The following is a 14,496-nucleotide window of genomic DNA, read 5'->3' on the forward strand; positions in this document are numbered from 1 at the left end:
AGATAATTATATATCTGGAAAAACCTCGTACTGAAATATTATAATTTGTACTGTGCTTTTTCAGCCAATGAAGCCATCGTTTAGATAAAACTTATCAACGCCTACTCGCCATAGTATGGCGTTTGTAATTGGTCTACATTCCCGCTTGCGATACCGCCATTTTGGAATAATACAAAAGTCTTCAACGTGTGTTTTCGGTATTAATTGAAGTGTGTATAAAAATCTAGATATGGCTGACGAGGATAATTCTACTAGTATCAAGGTTTGTTGGAAATTTAGAGAACATGTATTTATAGTAGTTAGCCATTTTCGTACATGAATTTCCAATTGTTAAACATGTTTTTGGCTGTGCGTGTCCCTCTAGCCGGCTGCATGTTGTTTTCGTCGACGGGCGGACAAGTAAGTTTGCACCGGGTACGCTGGTGGCGTACAGAGAGTAATCATAGGCTAGCCTCTAGTCACTAGTGGTACTTTATTAATATTATGAATCCGAGAATTGAATTGGCTATATTAATGCTAATATGGGATCCAAGCTACGATTGCCTACGCATTATGGTTATTTAATATTTAATATAATTTTATTATTGATTTTATTTTTAATTTTATTTGGGTTTATTTAGAGAAAGAGGCTACTAGGCCTATATAGGCTAGTACTATCTAGTAAAAAAAGCCTATTCCATAGCATAGCCTACTGTAGTAGTAGCCAAACTAGGCTAGATCTACATATAGTTATGTAATTGTAGTGTAGGCCGAGTTTTGTAATGACATTTAATTTGTTGGCAAAAAATGTCATAGGCCTATTTATTTAATTTTTTTATTATATTACTTAGGTTGATGAAATCAAATCACAAAATACAACTGATTTAAAAACAAATGGTGAAAATCCAGAAAAAGTTGTTACAAAGTCACCAGTAAAACAGTCGCCCATCAAACAAACGTCAGAAGCATCAAAAGAGATACAATCAGAGCGGCATAAAGAAGAAGAAATACGAGATAAAGATAAAATGGAGGACCAGAATGTTGAGGAGGAAGAGGATGAAGAAAGTGACAGTGATGAAGAACTTCCATGTAACATTCATTTTATTGTACATTTTTTTAATAAAGAAACTTAAAGATGTATTGTTTCCCAAAATCATAAAAAAATTAAGTGAAGTCAGACTTTGAATAGGCCATTTTGCAGTGTTCAGGAAAAAAACGGAAACAAATTATGATTTCACTAAAACAACATAAACAGATTATTTTGTTTAATTTTCATAACAAAATAAATATGAATGAAAAGGAGGAAATGATCCTTGGCTAACCAGCTAGCTAGTTTCAAATTTGTTTAAGTAGCAATTGAACTGGATGTATTGTACAGTATTGTTTTTATCTTGTGTTCAACAAAACATATTTTTTTGGTATTTCTAGTGGGATCTCTTGAAGGACCAGTCCAGATATTGGAAGGAAAACGAGAAAGAAAGAAAGTTGAGCGTTTAAGTTTAGAACAGAAAGAAACGACAGAAAAAAAGAAATTTGAAATAGTTGACGGCCAAGGGACAAAACTAGGTGAAATGGAAAGAGGTTAGTAAAACAGTGTGATGTGCCCATATATGGACGTGATGATGTCATATCACTACCATATTTGGGAATATCACTACCATATTTGGGCACATCACACTTTTTTTTTCTCAAAAACTAGTTTGATAGTGTAGACAGAGCTTAACATTGTGGCTAGCTTGATTTTGTAATTGCCAAATGTACATTAAATCAGTTTTCTTACTTGGACGAGGTTACCAACATTATAGTTTGTCTGTAAAACCACTTTTCAAATTTGTTCATTGTTAGGTTGTCTTGCAGTGTTGCTATCAATGTGTACTGTATTTATACTAGAATAGTTTATTTTTTAAGCAGGCTAGCAAAATGGTAGAGAACTAGTCTATTACATACAGTACCTACTGTAGCTTACCTGGATAAACCAATATTAGCCCTTCTCTATGGAGTGAGAGAACAATATGAATACTTGTTCATTGAACGCCCCCTACTTAAACCCTACTTATTTATGTATTACAGAAGATTAATTTGACTTATTTTTTTACAGTTGAAATGATCTTGGGAAAGACAAATGCAGATCAGTTGAAGCTATTCTACAGATTTTTATTTGGTAAAACAGGCAAGGTAATATATAGTACCACACATTACTTATTGATAAATTTCATATTGGTCATTATTGCAAAATTTATCATAATATAACGTAGCCCGAAGGCTAAAACAACAATATTTACATAATTGATAAAGCATTATACAAGTATATAAAACATCAAAGTTAAGAAGCCATACCATACAAAAAATAAGCTAAAATTTGGGAGCATGTCAATAATATTATACTGCATTTATTATATTTTGCTCTTTAACCTTTTTATGCAGTTAAATTTGTTTCAGTAATCAGTAATTTTTATTCTAACAACCTCTATAAAGCACACTTATTGTCCACTTGTCTAGCTAGGCTAGGCCTGCTATTGTGGCCTACAGTATCACTCACTCAGCATCATAGCCTATGGTAGTAGTAGTAGTAGTAGTAGGCCTAGCTAATGTACACTATGTAACAAACAATCGTATGATTTTCTTAATTTATGTGTCTTTATTCAGAGGTTTCGAATAAATAAACTTGATTTTTAAGCACTATACATATTTGATTTAACCCAATGTTTAAAAAAAAGTCTTTAAATGAATGGACCTTTTATAGATGTTTAATTTTTCTTTAGCTAACAGAAATAAAGAAACACATTCGACTCTTTTCTGGATTCAATTTTATTGAGGACGATTCTGAATATAACAAAAAAGAACAGTACCTTGTGCGGTAAGTTTGACTTTTGCTACTTTTTCCCCCCGAAAAATCAATGAAGCATGTAGTGTTGAAATTGAAATCATACATCAAATATTTATTAGGAACTAGATGCATTTATTAAACTTTACTTGTTTACCTAGTGATATGAGAATATTTACTAACATTACAATTAGATGTATTTCTTTAATTGATTAATATTTTAAATAATTATTATTATTATTATTCACTTTTATTTCAAATATCAAAAAATTGACCAAAATTACAACTCGTGGCTAAGAGCCAAATTGCGTGTAAAATATATGTCATATCAAAAATATAAATATATATAAAAAAATATGAAAAAAAAAAAAAAAAAACAACAAAGAAGGGGAGAGCAGTCGCAAACTAGCAGGGGAGAAAATTAAGAATTCAGTAATTTGATGAAGTAGGGTATAGGGCTATTGGTAAATCTGGATGTTTTAGACGCTAGCTGGGTAATTTTGTTTTTATTTCTTAAATTCCTACCATGACAGCTATGTCTGGTCGGTGGGATTAAATCAGCTGTTTGTTTAATTTTGGGGAGATACTCAGCGAACTTGCGACAATGCTCCACCCTTCTTTGAGCCAAAGTCTCTAATTTAAGAAATTCAAGGGCACCAGAGTAAGAAAAGTAATCATTGCCTAACATTATACGGCAAGCCCTCTTTTGAACATTTTCAATACAATCGCTTAATCTACTAGACAGGCCAGAATGCCAAACAACATCAGCATACTCAACAACTGGTCTAATGTAACCACAAAAGGTCAATTTAAGCTCTTCAATGTTAAAACCAAATCGTTTTAGTGATCGTAAAAAGAAAAGTTTCCTGGAAGCTTTAGTGATGATGGAATCAAATAAATATTTATTTATAAGAAAAATACATCAAATTACCAAAGGCAATGTTAAAATACTAATAAAATATTGCGAACGTTTTGAAATATTAATGATTTTGTTTTGTGTATACATTTTCTTTGTTTAGCTTGACGATGACAGCATTAAGAGACTTTTGCAGTTATCTTGATTTAGAACGAGGCGGTAACAAAGAGATAGTTATGAAAAGGATAATGGATTTCTGTCTGAACCCCACACCATCTGGTAAAAAAATACCAAAAAGTAAGTATTGGTTCAAAACACAATAGTAGAACCATTCCTTTGTTACACCCTTTCCAGTGAAACGTACGAATATGATTTAACACTTCAGCTAACCAATATTAAGATGACACCCCTAGTTGTGTCCCAAATGTTTCCCCTTAATAGGGGTCCTACATCTGCCATAAGAGCAGAGGAAAAAATGGTTCCTCAAATTATGTGTTGCTAATATATATGATAACCCTTCATATTTGACGATCTTCATGAAAAAAAATGTATTTCAGGTTTCCATTGGAAAATAAGATTTAAACAAAAATTATTTTCTTTATGTCGTTTTTCTAACTTTGGTTTATCAGTCAGAGGAAAAATGGCAAAAGGCTTCCTACTTTCTAGGAGTTTTATCAGATAATCTATATTGTTTTAACAACTCTTGTAGCATGACCACAGTGCTGATTTTGATAGTAATTGGTTTTTCTTTTTCTTTTAGAAAAGAAGGCTCAGAAACGAAAGCGTTTATCATCTGGCAAGGAGAAAGCTGAAAAGAAGCCCAAAAAACAGAAAAAAGAAAAACCAGCAAAGACAGCAGAAGTAGTAGATGATGGAGATGTTAGTGATATCAGTAGTATAAGTAGTATTAGCAGTGACAGTGAAGATGAAGAGAAGCCAACAGAAATAAAGAAACCTGAAAAGGCAGCTAAAAAGGTGGATAGTGAGGATGAAGAAGAAGTTAAGGTATTTGAAGATGTAACATAATAGAAAATATTATTATTGTCTAAAGCTCTGTCTACACTATCAAACAAGTTTGACAAAAAAAAGTGTGATGTGCCCAAATATGGTAGTGATATGATATCAACATTCGTTGTTACATAAAGTTAGACAGAGCTTAAAAAATACTATATGTTTAATTTATTATTTTCTAACAGCATGGTTGACTGTACATCTAATGTAAAGTTTTCTATCAGCATAGTTGACTGTGTGCCTACTTCTCTGTCCCGATAGACATTAATAATATATTTATGTTTTTTTGTATTTTCACTTTGCAGTCTCCTAAAAAGAAAAAGGCCAAAGAAATGCCAAAAAAACCTACAACTCCCAAGAAAAAGGAGAAAGTAGAGAAAAAGAAACCTAAAGAGGAAAAGAAGAAGTCGCCCAAGAAACTAGAGACGCCGAAGAAGTCAGCATCGCCAAAGAAAGCTAAGAAGGTCAAAAAGAAGGAAGTTGGTATGTACAGTGGGCATGTTTATATAATACAGTATATCCTCGAGTATAATCCCACCCCCTACTTTATGTCTGATTTCACAAACAGACATATCCCCAGGTATAGTCCCAGTATTGACTTTTTGTCTGGATGTAGGCCTCTCTCTAGCTAGTTCAAATGAGTTTTTACAAGAAATGCTTACCAATCATTTTTTTTCCTGAACCAGGCTTTCCCTGGGTATAGTCCCACCGATTGACAAAATGATTTACTGTCATTTCCTCGTCCTTTGGATGGGATGTAAAGGCGTTGGTCCTGTGTAAATATAGTGCACGTGAAACAGCTACTGTAGGTAAACTATTCAAAAGGAGTAGTGGGTTGTTTCCTAGTGTGCTGTAAATGCCTGTTTGTTGCCTTTCAAACACAAACTTAACTTTGTTAATTTAATTATCTCTTTTCAGTGTCTTCAGACTCGGATAGTTCTGACAGTGAGCCAATTATTAAGAAGAAGAAAGCACCAACAGTAAGTATGCAAATGAGACAGAATTTTTTTAGAAACAATTTATCTTTTGCGTTTTAGTTCATTCTTAGTTTTGATTAATAACAAACCTGACCCTTGTATGTTTAGGGAACTAGCAATGAAGTGGAGTTGGTGGTTATGATGCTTGGCTACCAATCTGAAGGTCCTGGGTTCAAATCCTGTCATATATCAGGATTTTTTATAATGATAAATTACAACTCCACTCCCAAAGACTTGTAATAAGACTTTGTTTATGTAGAGCATCTTGTGTATATGTGAACGGTATTGCCACCTTTAAGAAGGATAGTGAATAAATTTGATCATGGTTATCCTTGGAAATTTAGGCGGTAGAGCTCTGACAACCTATATTGTAGAAATGTTATTGTACATTTTTTAAATACAACTAATAATTTTCCAATGTATATTTTGATAGGATAGTGAACTGAAAATAAAAATAGAAACGCTATTAGAAAATGCCAATCTTGAAGAAATAACGATGAAGGCTTTTTGCAAGCAAGTGTATGCTGAGTATCCAGACTTTGATTTAAAACACAAGAAAGAGTTTATAAAGACAACAGTAAAGACTGTAAGTTTGTATTTAAAATAGATATTTCATTAAAGATGTATTGTTCCCCCAAAACATGAAAAATGAAGAATAATAAAAATCAGACTTTAAATAGGACATTTTGCAGTTTTAATATAATTATTCACTTCTGTAAAAAAAAAAAAAAATTATTATTTTACATGTAAAAAGACAAAGAAACAATTAATTTTAACCAAAAAAGATTGTCTGACAATTTAAGTATTTTTTGCTTTGAATTCAATTTTTTTTCAGGTAAATATTTTCTTTAAATCCAGTGTTTGGTCAAAGTGAAAAACTGTTATATGACATTAAAATCGCATATTCAACATAAAATGTAAAAAAAAAATTGTAGGGGGATAATATATCTTTAAGCAATTTTCAATATTTGTTTTATTACTCATTTGTTATACTTTTTATTCTATTTGCAGATTGTATCATGATAACACAGTAGTCTGGTTTGAGTAAAGAATTCTGAAGGTCAAGCAGTATATGTTGCCCTGGCAACCATGTCAACTGATACACTGGGTCAGGTCAAAGAGGTCAATTTAGTAGGGCACAAAAAAAATGGTTTACCACCTAACCTTGCTTAATAGTGACAAACAAATCCATGTGGTAGGCTATGTTTTATACTAGATATGAATTATGGATTAATTGTTTAAAATTGTATAATTGTGGTATGAATTTAATTAATTTTTATTGATTTTTTTAAAAATCATTTATTGACAGATTGTATGAACATGCCACTTGAATGAGATGTTTTAGATTGAAAATAATCATTAGTAATATCATTGATTGTAATTGTATTAATGTAAATATCATATGTATCCGTTGAAACTAAAGAATACAAAGGCCTACACCAACCAACAAATGTCAGTTGACTTGGACTAATGATTGAAACAAAATAATGTGTGTTTTTTTAATGTACATTACTTTGTAATCACTTGCCTGGTTGTACATACAATGATCATGTAAATTAACAATAATTACTCGTCATGATTAAGCAGATCTAAGCTAGAAAAATGGAGGACAGAGACAGACGCGGAAGTCTTACAGTGAAATTGATGCTCTGTCTTGTAGTGGTTAGATCTATTTTTGTACGCGTTTCCTTCAACTTATGACGTAACCTCTCACGAGCTGGCCTGTAATACTCTGTATGCGGAATATCAAGTTTTCAGAATATATTTTAAAGAATGAGAGAAAAAAAAGAGGGCATTTAAATGAATTTTAGGATATTGTTGGGTTCTAGTTTGAAGAGTTACTTGTTTGAAATTAGCTTTGTCACGATTGTTTTTAATTGTTTTTTATTTATGAATATTTTATTTTTTTAGCCTTGTATTTTTATGCCGCTTTTATTTTTCTGTAAGTGGTGCTTTAGAGTTGATATTATTTGTAGGTGTGTATGTGTGCCAGTTTAAGTTAAACCTACAGCAGTGTTATTTTTGTTTACATCCAGTTTATCTCATTACCAATTATACATACTGTCTACAGCTATGTATGTACCACTTGAATTGAATTTTAACAATAGGTTATCTTTTGTAAATGTATGCTTGTCCTAAGGTAATTGTCTTGTATATTTTAAGCTGCCCATTATAATAATTTAGCCCCAAGACAGCATAAAATGACATTTTAATTCAAAATGACTGAATTAATGTATAATTATTATGTAGTTTCTATTGTTTGTCATTCCAGACTATGTAAATGTTTTGGAATTTTGAAATTAAATTTTGTATAGATAAATTGTATTATTGTTGTTTTATTATGATGAATATGTGAGTGCAGCTCCAAAGTTTGAATACTACTTTGTCATTCTTTCGCAGTAAAACGACAAAAACCAATTAACAAATAAATTGTATTGGAACACATGTGTTTATTGAATGCAGTGTCGATAAATGGATAATAAAAAGACTGGAACGAAATAGAAGATTGTCAAGAACAGCGCCTCCAATTGTGGAAATTCAATTTTGTGGCGATTAGAAATAGAACAAACAAACTGGATGAATGAGCAACTTTTCTTTTTCACACACAAAAAATCGAAACCGGGTTGTGAAGATTTGACTTAATTTACATTAATTAAACACTCGATTTTATATCGTAGTATCCACCTGACCTGAAATATGGTAAGTTTATAATGTATGTAAAGATGAAACTCAGAAAATAATTGTTTATACGATTCTTGCAAACAAAATGTTAGGCCTTTCTCATTCTGACTGTTCCACACATGTTGGGGTAGCCGAACATAACAGATGTGACCGGGCATAAGATCGGTAGAAATAGGCCTAACTAGGGCCTAGGCCTAGCCGGCAGAACATTTTTTGTGATGCAAAGCAAAATAACTTTAGATAAATCACAAGTAAACATTTATACGTGTGGAAAGTAACAGTTTATGGTGGCCCAGTTTATTTCAAAATAAAATAAGTTCCTCTAGCCTATTCTATATACTGTACTAGGCCTAGCCTAAAAAACTAAGGCTAAGCTTACTAACTAAGGCCTAGCTAGCTAGGGCTAGGCCTAGGCCTAGATACAGTCTGCTAGATAGTAGGGCCGGCCTAACCTCCTCCTAGACTAGAGGCTAGCACAGTAACTTAGTACTAGTAGAAGGCCCTAGCTAGCTAGCCTCATATTCTTCTTTAAAAAAGGAATGAATAAATTATAAATTCTGTTTTTTTTTAATCAAGTCTCGGCGTTATGATTCAAGGACGACCATCTTCTCACCAGAAGGTAAGTGAATACTTGGTCCTTATAAACCATGATTGCAACTACCTGTTTTATTAATAGTGTAGGACAACGTTGGACGTACAGATACCACAGAGCTATTACTACAAATGTTAAAGATTCAAATTGTTTTCTTATAAATTTAAACAAATATTTTCTACTAGTGTATGCCTATTCCAATAATATGTTAATACACTATGTCAAATACAATATGAATGATTGATTGATTGAAATTTTTATACTGGGTAACCTCTTCAGTCAAAGACTGGTCTCCCAGAGGGCCCAGTTTGTGATCAGTGGTTGTGTTGTACTAATACACCAGGGTAACCCCCTACTCGTCTCGAAAGATGGTTCTTTAAAGTGCACACGAGCTAGATGTGTACACTGGACCTACGGTTTATAGTCCTTATCCGAGAAGACTCGTTCTACCACCAGAACCATGGAGTGAGTGAGCCTCGAACCCCTGCCGATGTTATGGCTACGTAATTATGGTTACACTGTCTTAACCGCTCTGTCACTCACTCATTCACTCACTTACAGGTCGATTATACCAAGTAGAATATGCAATGGAAGCTATAGGACATGCCGGTACCTGTTTAGGGATCTTGGCTAGCGACGGTGTAGTACTTGCTGCAGAGAGAAGGAACACGCACAAACTACTTGACGAGGTCGTATTCTCTGAAAAAATTTATAAACTAGACAAGTATGTTCTATTTTTACTTGCTCGATAAACTTTAATTGCCAAACAATAACAAGAAATTAACAATAAGTATGGTAATAGAAGGATAAAAAACTACATTGAGAATTTGGAGAAAAAGGACATTGTAATTATTACATATACTATCACCCAGTCTTTTATCAATAATGACATAATGGTAATTGATTTCTTTTTTTTATAGTAATATTGCTTGCAGTGTTGCTGGAATTACTTCTGATGCCAATATTCTCACAAATGAATTAAGGCTTACAGCTCAAAGGTTTCTTATGTTTTTTTATAATTTATAACTAAACTAAAATTTGATATTAATGCCAACTTGTTTTAGGAAACTATATTTAGGTAGTTACACATTTTTAAGTTAAGTTTTAATTACCTGATCCTTGAATATTATATCAAATTTTCATCATTCAAATCAATGATCAATGAAGTTACAGTAAAAAAATGTCCCCTTGATTAATAGGTGCGTCCCCTGAATAGAGCTCTCCCTGTCCCCTTGATTAATAGGTGCGTCCCCTGAATAGAGCTCTCCCTGTCTCCTTGATTAATAGGGGCGTCCACTGAATAGAGCTCTCCCTGTCTCCTTGATTAATAGGGGCGTCCCCTGAATAGAGCTCTCCCTGTCTCCTTGATTAATAGGGGCGTCCCCTGAATAGAGCTCTCCCTGTCCCCTTGATTAATAGGTGCGTCCCCTGAATAGAGCTCTCCCTGTCTCCTTGATTAATAGGGGCGTCCACTGAATAGAGCTCTCCCTGTCTCCTTGATTATAATAGGTGCGTCCCCTGAATAGAGCTCTCCCTGTCCCCTTGATTAATAGGTGCGTCCCCTGAATAGAGCTCTCCCTGTCTCCTTGATTAATAGGGGCGTCCCCTGAATAGAGCTCTCCCTGTCCCCTTGATTAATAGGTGCGTCCCCTGAATAGAGCTCTCCCTGTCTCCTTGATTAATAGGGGCGTCCACTGAATAGAGCTCTCCCTGTCTCCTTGATTAATAGGGGCGTCCCCTGAATAGAGCTCTCCCTGTCTCCTTGATTAATAGGGGCGTCCCCTGAATAGAGCTCTCCCTGTCCCCTTGATTAATAGGTGCGTCCCCTGAATAGAGCTCTCCCTGTCTCCTTGATTAATAGGGGCGTCCACTGAATAGAGCTCTCCCTGTCTCCTTGATTAATAGGTGCGTCCCCTGAATAGAGCTCTCCCTGTCTCCTTGATTAATAGGGGCGTCCACTGAATAGAGCTCTCCCTGTCTCCTTGATTAATAGGGGCGTCCACTGAATAGAGCTCTCCCTGTCTCCTTGATTAATAGGGGCGTCCCCTGAATAGAGCTCTCCCTGTCCCCTTGATTAATAGGTGCGTCCCCTGAATAGAGCTCTCCCTGTCTCCTTGATTAATAGGGGCGTCCACTGAATAGAGCTCTCCCTGTCTCCTTGATTAATAGGTGCGTCCCCTGAATAGAGCTCTCCCTGTCTCCTTGATTAATAGGGGCGTCCCCTGAATAGAGCTCTCCCTGTCTCCTTGATTAATAGGGGCGTCCACTGAATAGAGCTCTCCCTGTCTCCTTGATTAATAGGGGCGTCCACTGAATAGAGCTCTCCCTGTCCCCTTGATTAATAGGGGCGTCCCCTGAATAGAGCTCTCCCTGTCCCCTTGATTAATAGGGGCGTCCACTGAATAGAGCTCTCCCTGTCCCCTTGATTAATAGGGGCGTCCCCTGAATAGAGCTCGACCTGTCTCCTTGATTAATAGGGGCGTCCCCTGAATAGAGCTCTCCCTGTCCCCTTGATTAATAGGGGCGTCCACTGAATAGAGCTCTCCCTGTCCCCTTGATTAATAGGGGCGTCCCCTGAATAGAGCTCGACCTGTCTCCTTGATTAATAGGGGCGTCCCCTGAATAGAGCTCGACCTGTCTCCTTGATTAATAGGGGCGTCCACTGAATAGAGCTCTCCCTGTCTCCTTGATTAATAGGGGCGTCCCCTGAATAGAGCTCTCCCTGTCTCCTTGATTAATAGGGGCGTCCACTGAATAGAGCTCGACCATAGTGTTAAAACATATTTCCCCTTGTTCATTTTACGAACAAATCGTTCTGCCTACTTTAGAAGAAAGAAGCAAGGAATCAGATTTGGTGGAGGTATACAAATATATACCTATCGTTACAAATCACCACCCTCACAATTTTTTCTCTTCCACATAGAGAAGGTTTGAGGGGCCAAAAATTGACAAAAGGCAGGCAAAAACAGAAGTTGTAAAACAATTTTTCGGCAATAGAATTATTTCTGATTGGAAAAAATTACCAGAAGATATAATTTCTGCACAAACGGTGGTATCCTTCAATGAAAAATTGAGGGCCCTTCCTCAAGGACTACAGGGCGTATCTACCAAGTAAAGTAATTTAATAGGATATAAATAGAGATGTCCCAAATGTGAGGTTGTACTGTATTTGTATTTGTGTTGATAATAACTTATGTTTAACCTTAGGTATTTACTACAATATCAGGAGCCAATGCCATGTGAGCAACTTGTCAGCTCGTTGTGTGACCTCAAACAAATTTACACACAAAATGGAGGTAGGTTCAAATCTATTTTCAGATTTTAGAACAAGTATTGTTTTTTTATCTTGGTGGTTGTTATTGCTATTTGTTGTCATTTTTGCAACCACGCCCTCATTGTTACTATTGAGTGCATGATGGTATGCCAAAGATTAGAAAAAGAATGCAAAAAAAAAAGTAATTTTGTTTCTGTTGACAGGTTTACGTCCTTTTGGTGTGTCCATTCTATACATGGGTTGGGATAAATATTATGGATTCCAATTGTATCACAGTGATCCATCTGGCAACTATGGAGGCTGGAAAGCTACTTGTATTGGCAACAATAGTTCAGTAAGTATTTATGTATCCTTAAGATCTTTCTACACTATCAAACTAGTGTAACAGAATAAGTGCCCAAATATGGTAGTGATATGCTTAAATATGGTAGTGATATGACATCATCATGTCCATATATGGGCACATCACACTTTTTTGTCCCATAAAGTTTGATAGTGTAGATAGAGCTTTAAAAATTTGTAAACAAACAAAGCATAATCAACCTAAATTAAGTCTTAATGAACTGTTTGCACACTATTGTTTTGCATGCATGAGTGATTTCAATGGCAACTTTATTTTTAGTTATACTGATGCTGTTGCTTAGACAGCTTACTGTGTATATATATTTTTTTCCGTTTTAGCCCTTATTTGTAATATACATATATATATATATATATCCAATCTGCAGACAGTACTGTTTCGATCTTATTAGATCTCGTCAGTGCAGCTCAGGTTTCGAAATGAAATGTACCGCAGAACTGGCACAATATATAGGCTGAGCCAGGTATGCGGGACATGGTACACTGATTATGAACACAAAGAGTATATATATATATAATTTTTTTAGGCTGCAGTTTCTATGTTAAAACAAGAATACAAGGAAGATGAGACGTCGCTGGATGCTGCCCTCGCCCTATCCGTCAGAGTTCTCAGCAAAACCTTGGACATGACGAAACTAACACCAGAAAAATGTAAATATAAATGATTTCCTTAATACTTATACATTGCCATGGGAAATTTATATTATGCATTATGTGTAAATTGTCATGAGGAATAACATAGATTCTATATTTTTATTACCGTCTGTGTAAATTGGCCTTGACCCATGGCTAACCCCTATTTATGCGACAAAGTGTACACTCCGCTTGTCTTAAGCGTGGTTCCCACTAGCGACGCAACACAAGGACGTAACGCAATGCAAGTGAATTGACCAATCACAAGCGATGGCTTATTTGCTTGTGATTGCTAACCGTCTATAACTTCGCTTGTCATTGGTTAAAACGCTTGCGTTGCGTTCACGTCCTTGCGTTACGTTCTAGTGGGAACCAAGCTTTAAAGGTGTCCCTATTAGAGGTTGTACTGTAGACTTTACTAATGAATGGAATACATTCTCTAATATAAAATAAAAATACCAAGCTCATAAATATACTTTTATTCACATTTTCCTACTCTTTTTTATTTTTTTGTAAAATAAGTTTAAAATCCCCATGTAGCCTTTCAAATTGAACTGTTTTTTTTGTACTATTGTATTTTCAGTCGAACTTGCGACGTTAACGAGAGAAAATGGAAAAACAAAGATAAGCATTCTACCAGAGAAGCAAGTAGCAGCGCTCATAAAAGATTTTGAAGCGGATGAAGCAAAGAAAGAAGCGGAGAGGAAAGAAAAGGAGAAGAAAGAAAAGAAATAATTTAAATGCATAACAATTCAATAACCTCCTTTCTTCTGTCATTAAAACAATCCTTTCTCATAAGATATTAACATTTTCAAAAATAGATGGATACATTTCAGAATTGTTTAATATACAATACTATTATTAGATTTTTTGTTATTAAAATGATTGGCTGGTTTAAGATTGTAAATTAATTTTTATATATGTTGTAGGTGCAGTAGTGTTTGCAACTCGATCATACCATGTACTCACCAGTCACACTAAGGCTAAGGGAAACGGCTTAAAATTAAAAAAATCTTCCTATCTAAGTGAATTCCTTTAATATTATATTAACTTTAGTGAGATTGATGAATTCGGCCACAAGAGATTCATCTTAAAAAGAACCTTTGTCATATAAAAACTAATAGCTATTGTGACTGAAATAAAGTTTACAAACACAGTTTTGCAAATTAATTTTGTCAATTTAATTAAATTGGTTGCAGAATATGGATTGGATTTTCGACATTTGGCAATATTTAAAACATTTCCCTGTACTAATATTACAGAATTGTTTTTAAAAAATGTTATTCTTATTTTTCGACAAAACTAGTT

At 34.6% G+C, this 14,496-nt stretch overlaps 2 protein-coding genes across 2 annotated transcripts; both read left to right on the top strand.

Moving 5' to 3' along the window:
• The first annotated feature begins 159 nt into the window (after positions 1-159).
• On the top strand, positions 160-7,915 carry LOC140062601 (protein DEK-like). The gene is made up of 11 exons (XM_072108887.1): positions 160-262; positions 831-1,068; positions 1,408-1,560; positions 2,078-2,154; positions 2,742-2,836; positions 3,823-3,956; positions 4,420-4,664; positions 4,976-5,153; positions 5,589-5,650; positions 6,081-6,233; positions 6,659-7,915. The coding sequence occupies exons 1-11, from the start codon at positions 230-232 to the stop codon at positions 6,668-6,670; spliced, it is 1,380 nt and encodes a 459-aa protein (XP_071964988.1). The 5' UTR covers positions 160-229; the 3' UTR covers positions 6,671-7,915.
• Positions 7,916-8,196: 281 nt separating this feature from the next.
• LOC140062108 (proteasome subunit alpha type-4-like) lies at positions 8,197-14,354 on the top strand. The gene is made up of 8 exons (XM_072108161.1): positions 8,197-8,347; positions 8,906-8,948; positions 9,483-9,645; positions 9,842-9,919; positions 12,129-12,217; positions 12,399-12,529; positions 13,083-13,206; positions 13,772-14,354. Exons 1-8 carry the CDS (start codon positions 8,345-8,347, stop codon positions 13,921-13,923), a joined length of 783 nt encoding a protein of 260 aa, XP_071964262.1. The 5' UTR covers positions 8,197-8,344; the 3' UTR covers positions 13,924-14,354.
• The last annotated feature ends 142 nt before the right edge of the window (positions 14,355-14,496 follow it).

This window comes from Antedon mediterranea, chromosome 11, assembly GCF_964355755.1.
Source record: "Antedon mediterranea chromosome 11, ecAntMedi1.1, whole genome shotgun sequence".
NCBI lineage: Eukaryota > Metazoa > Echinodermata > Crinoidea > Comatulida > Antedonidae > Antedon > Antedon mediterranea.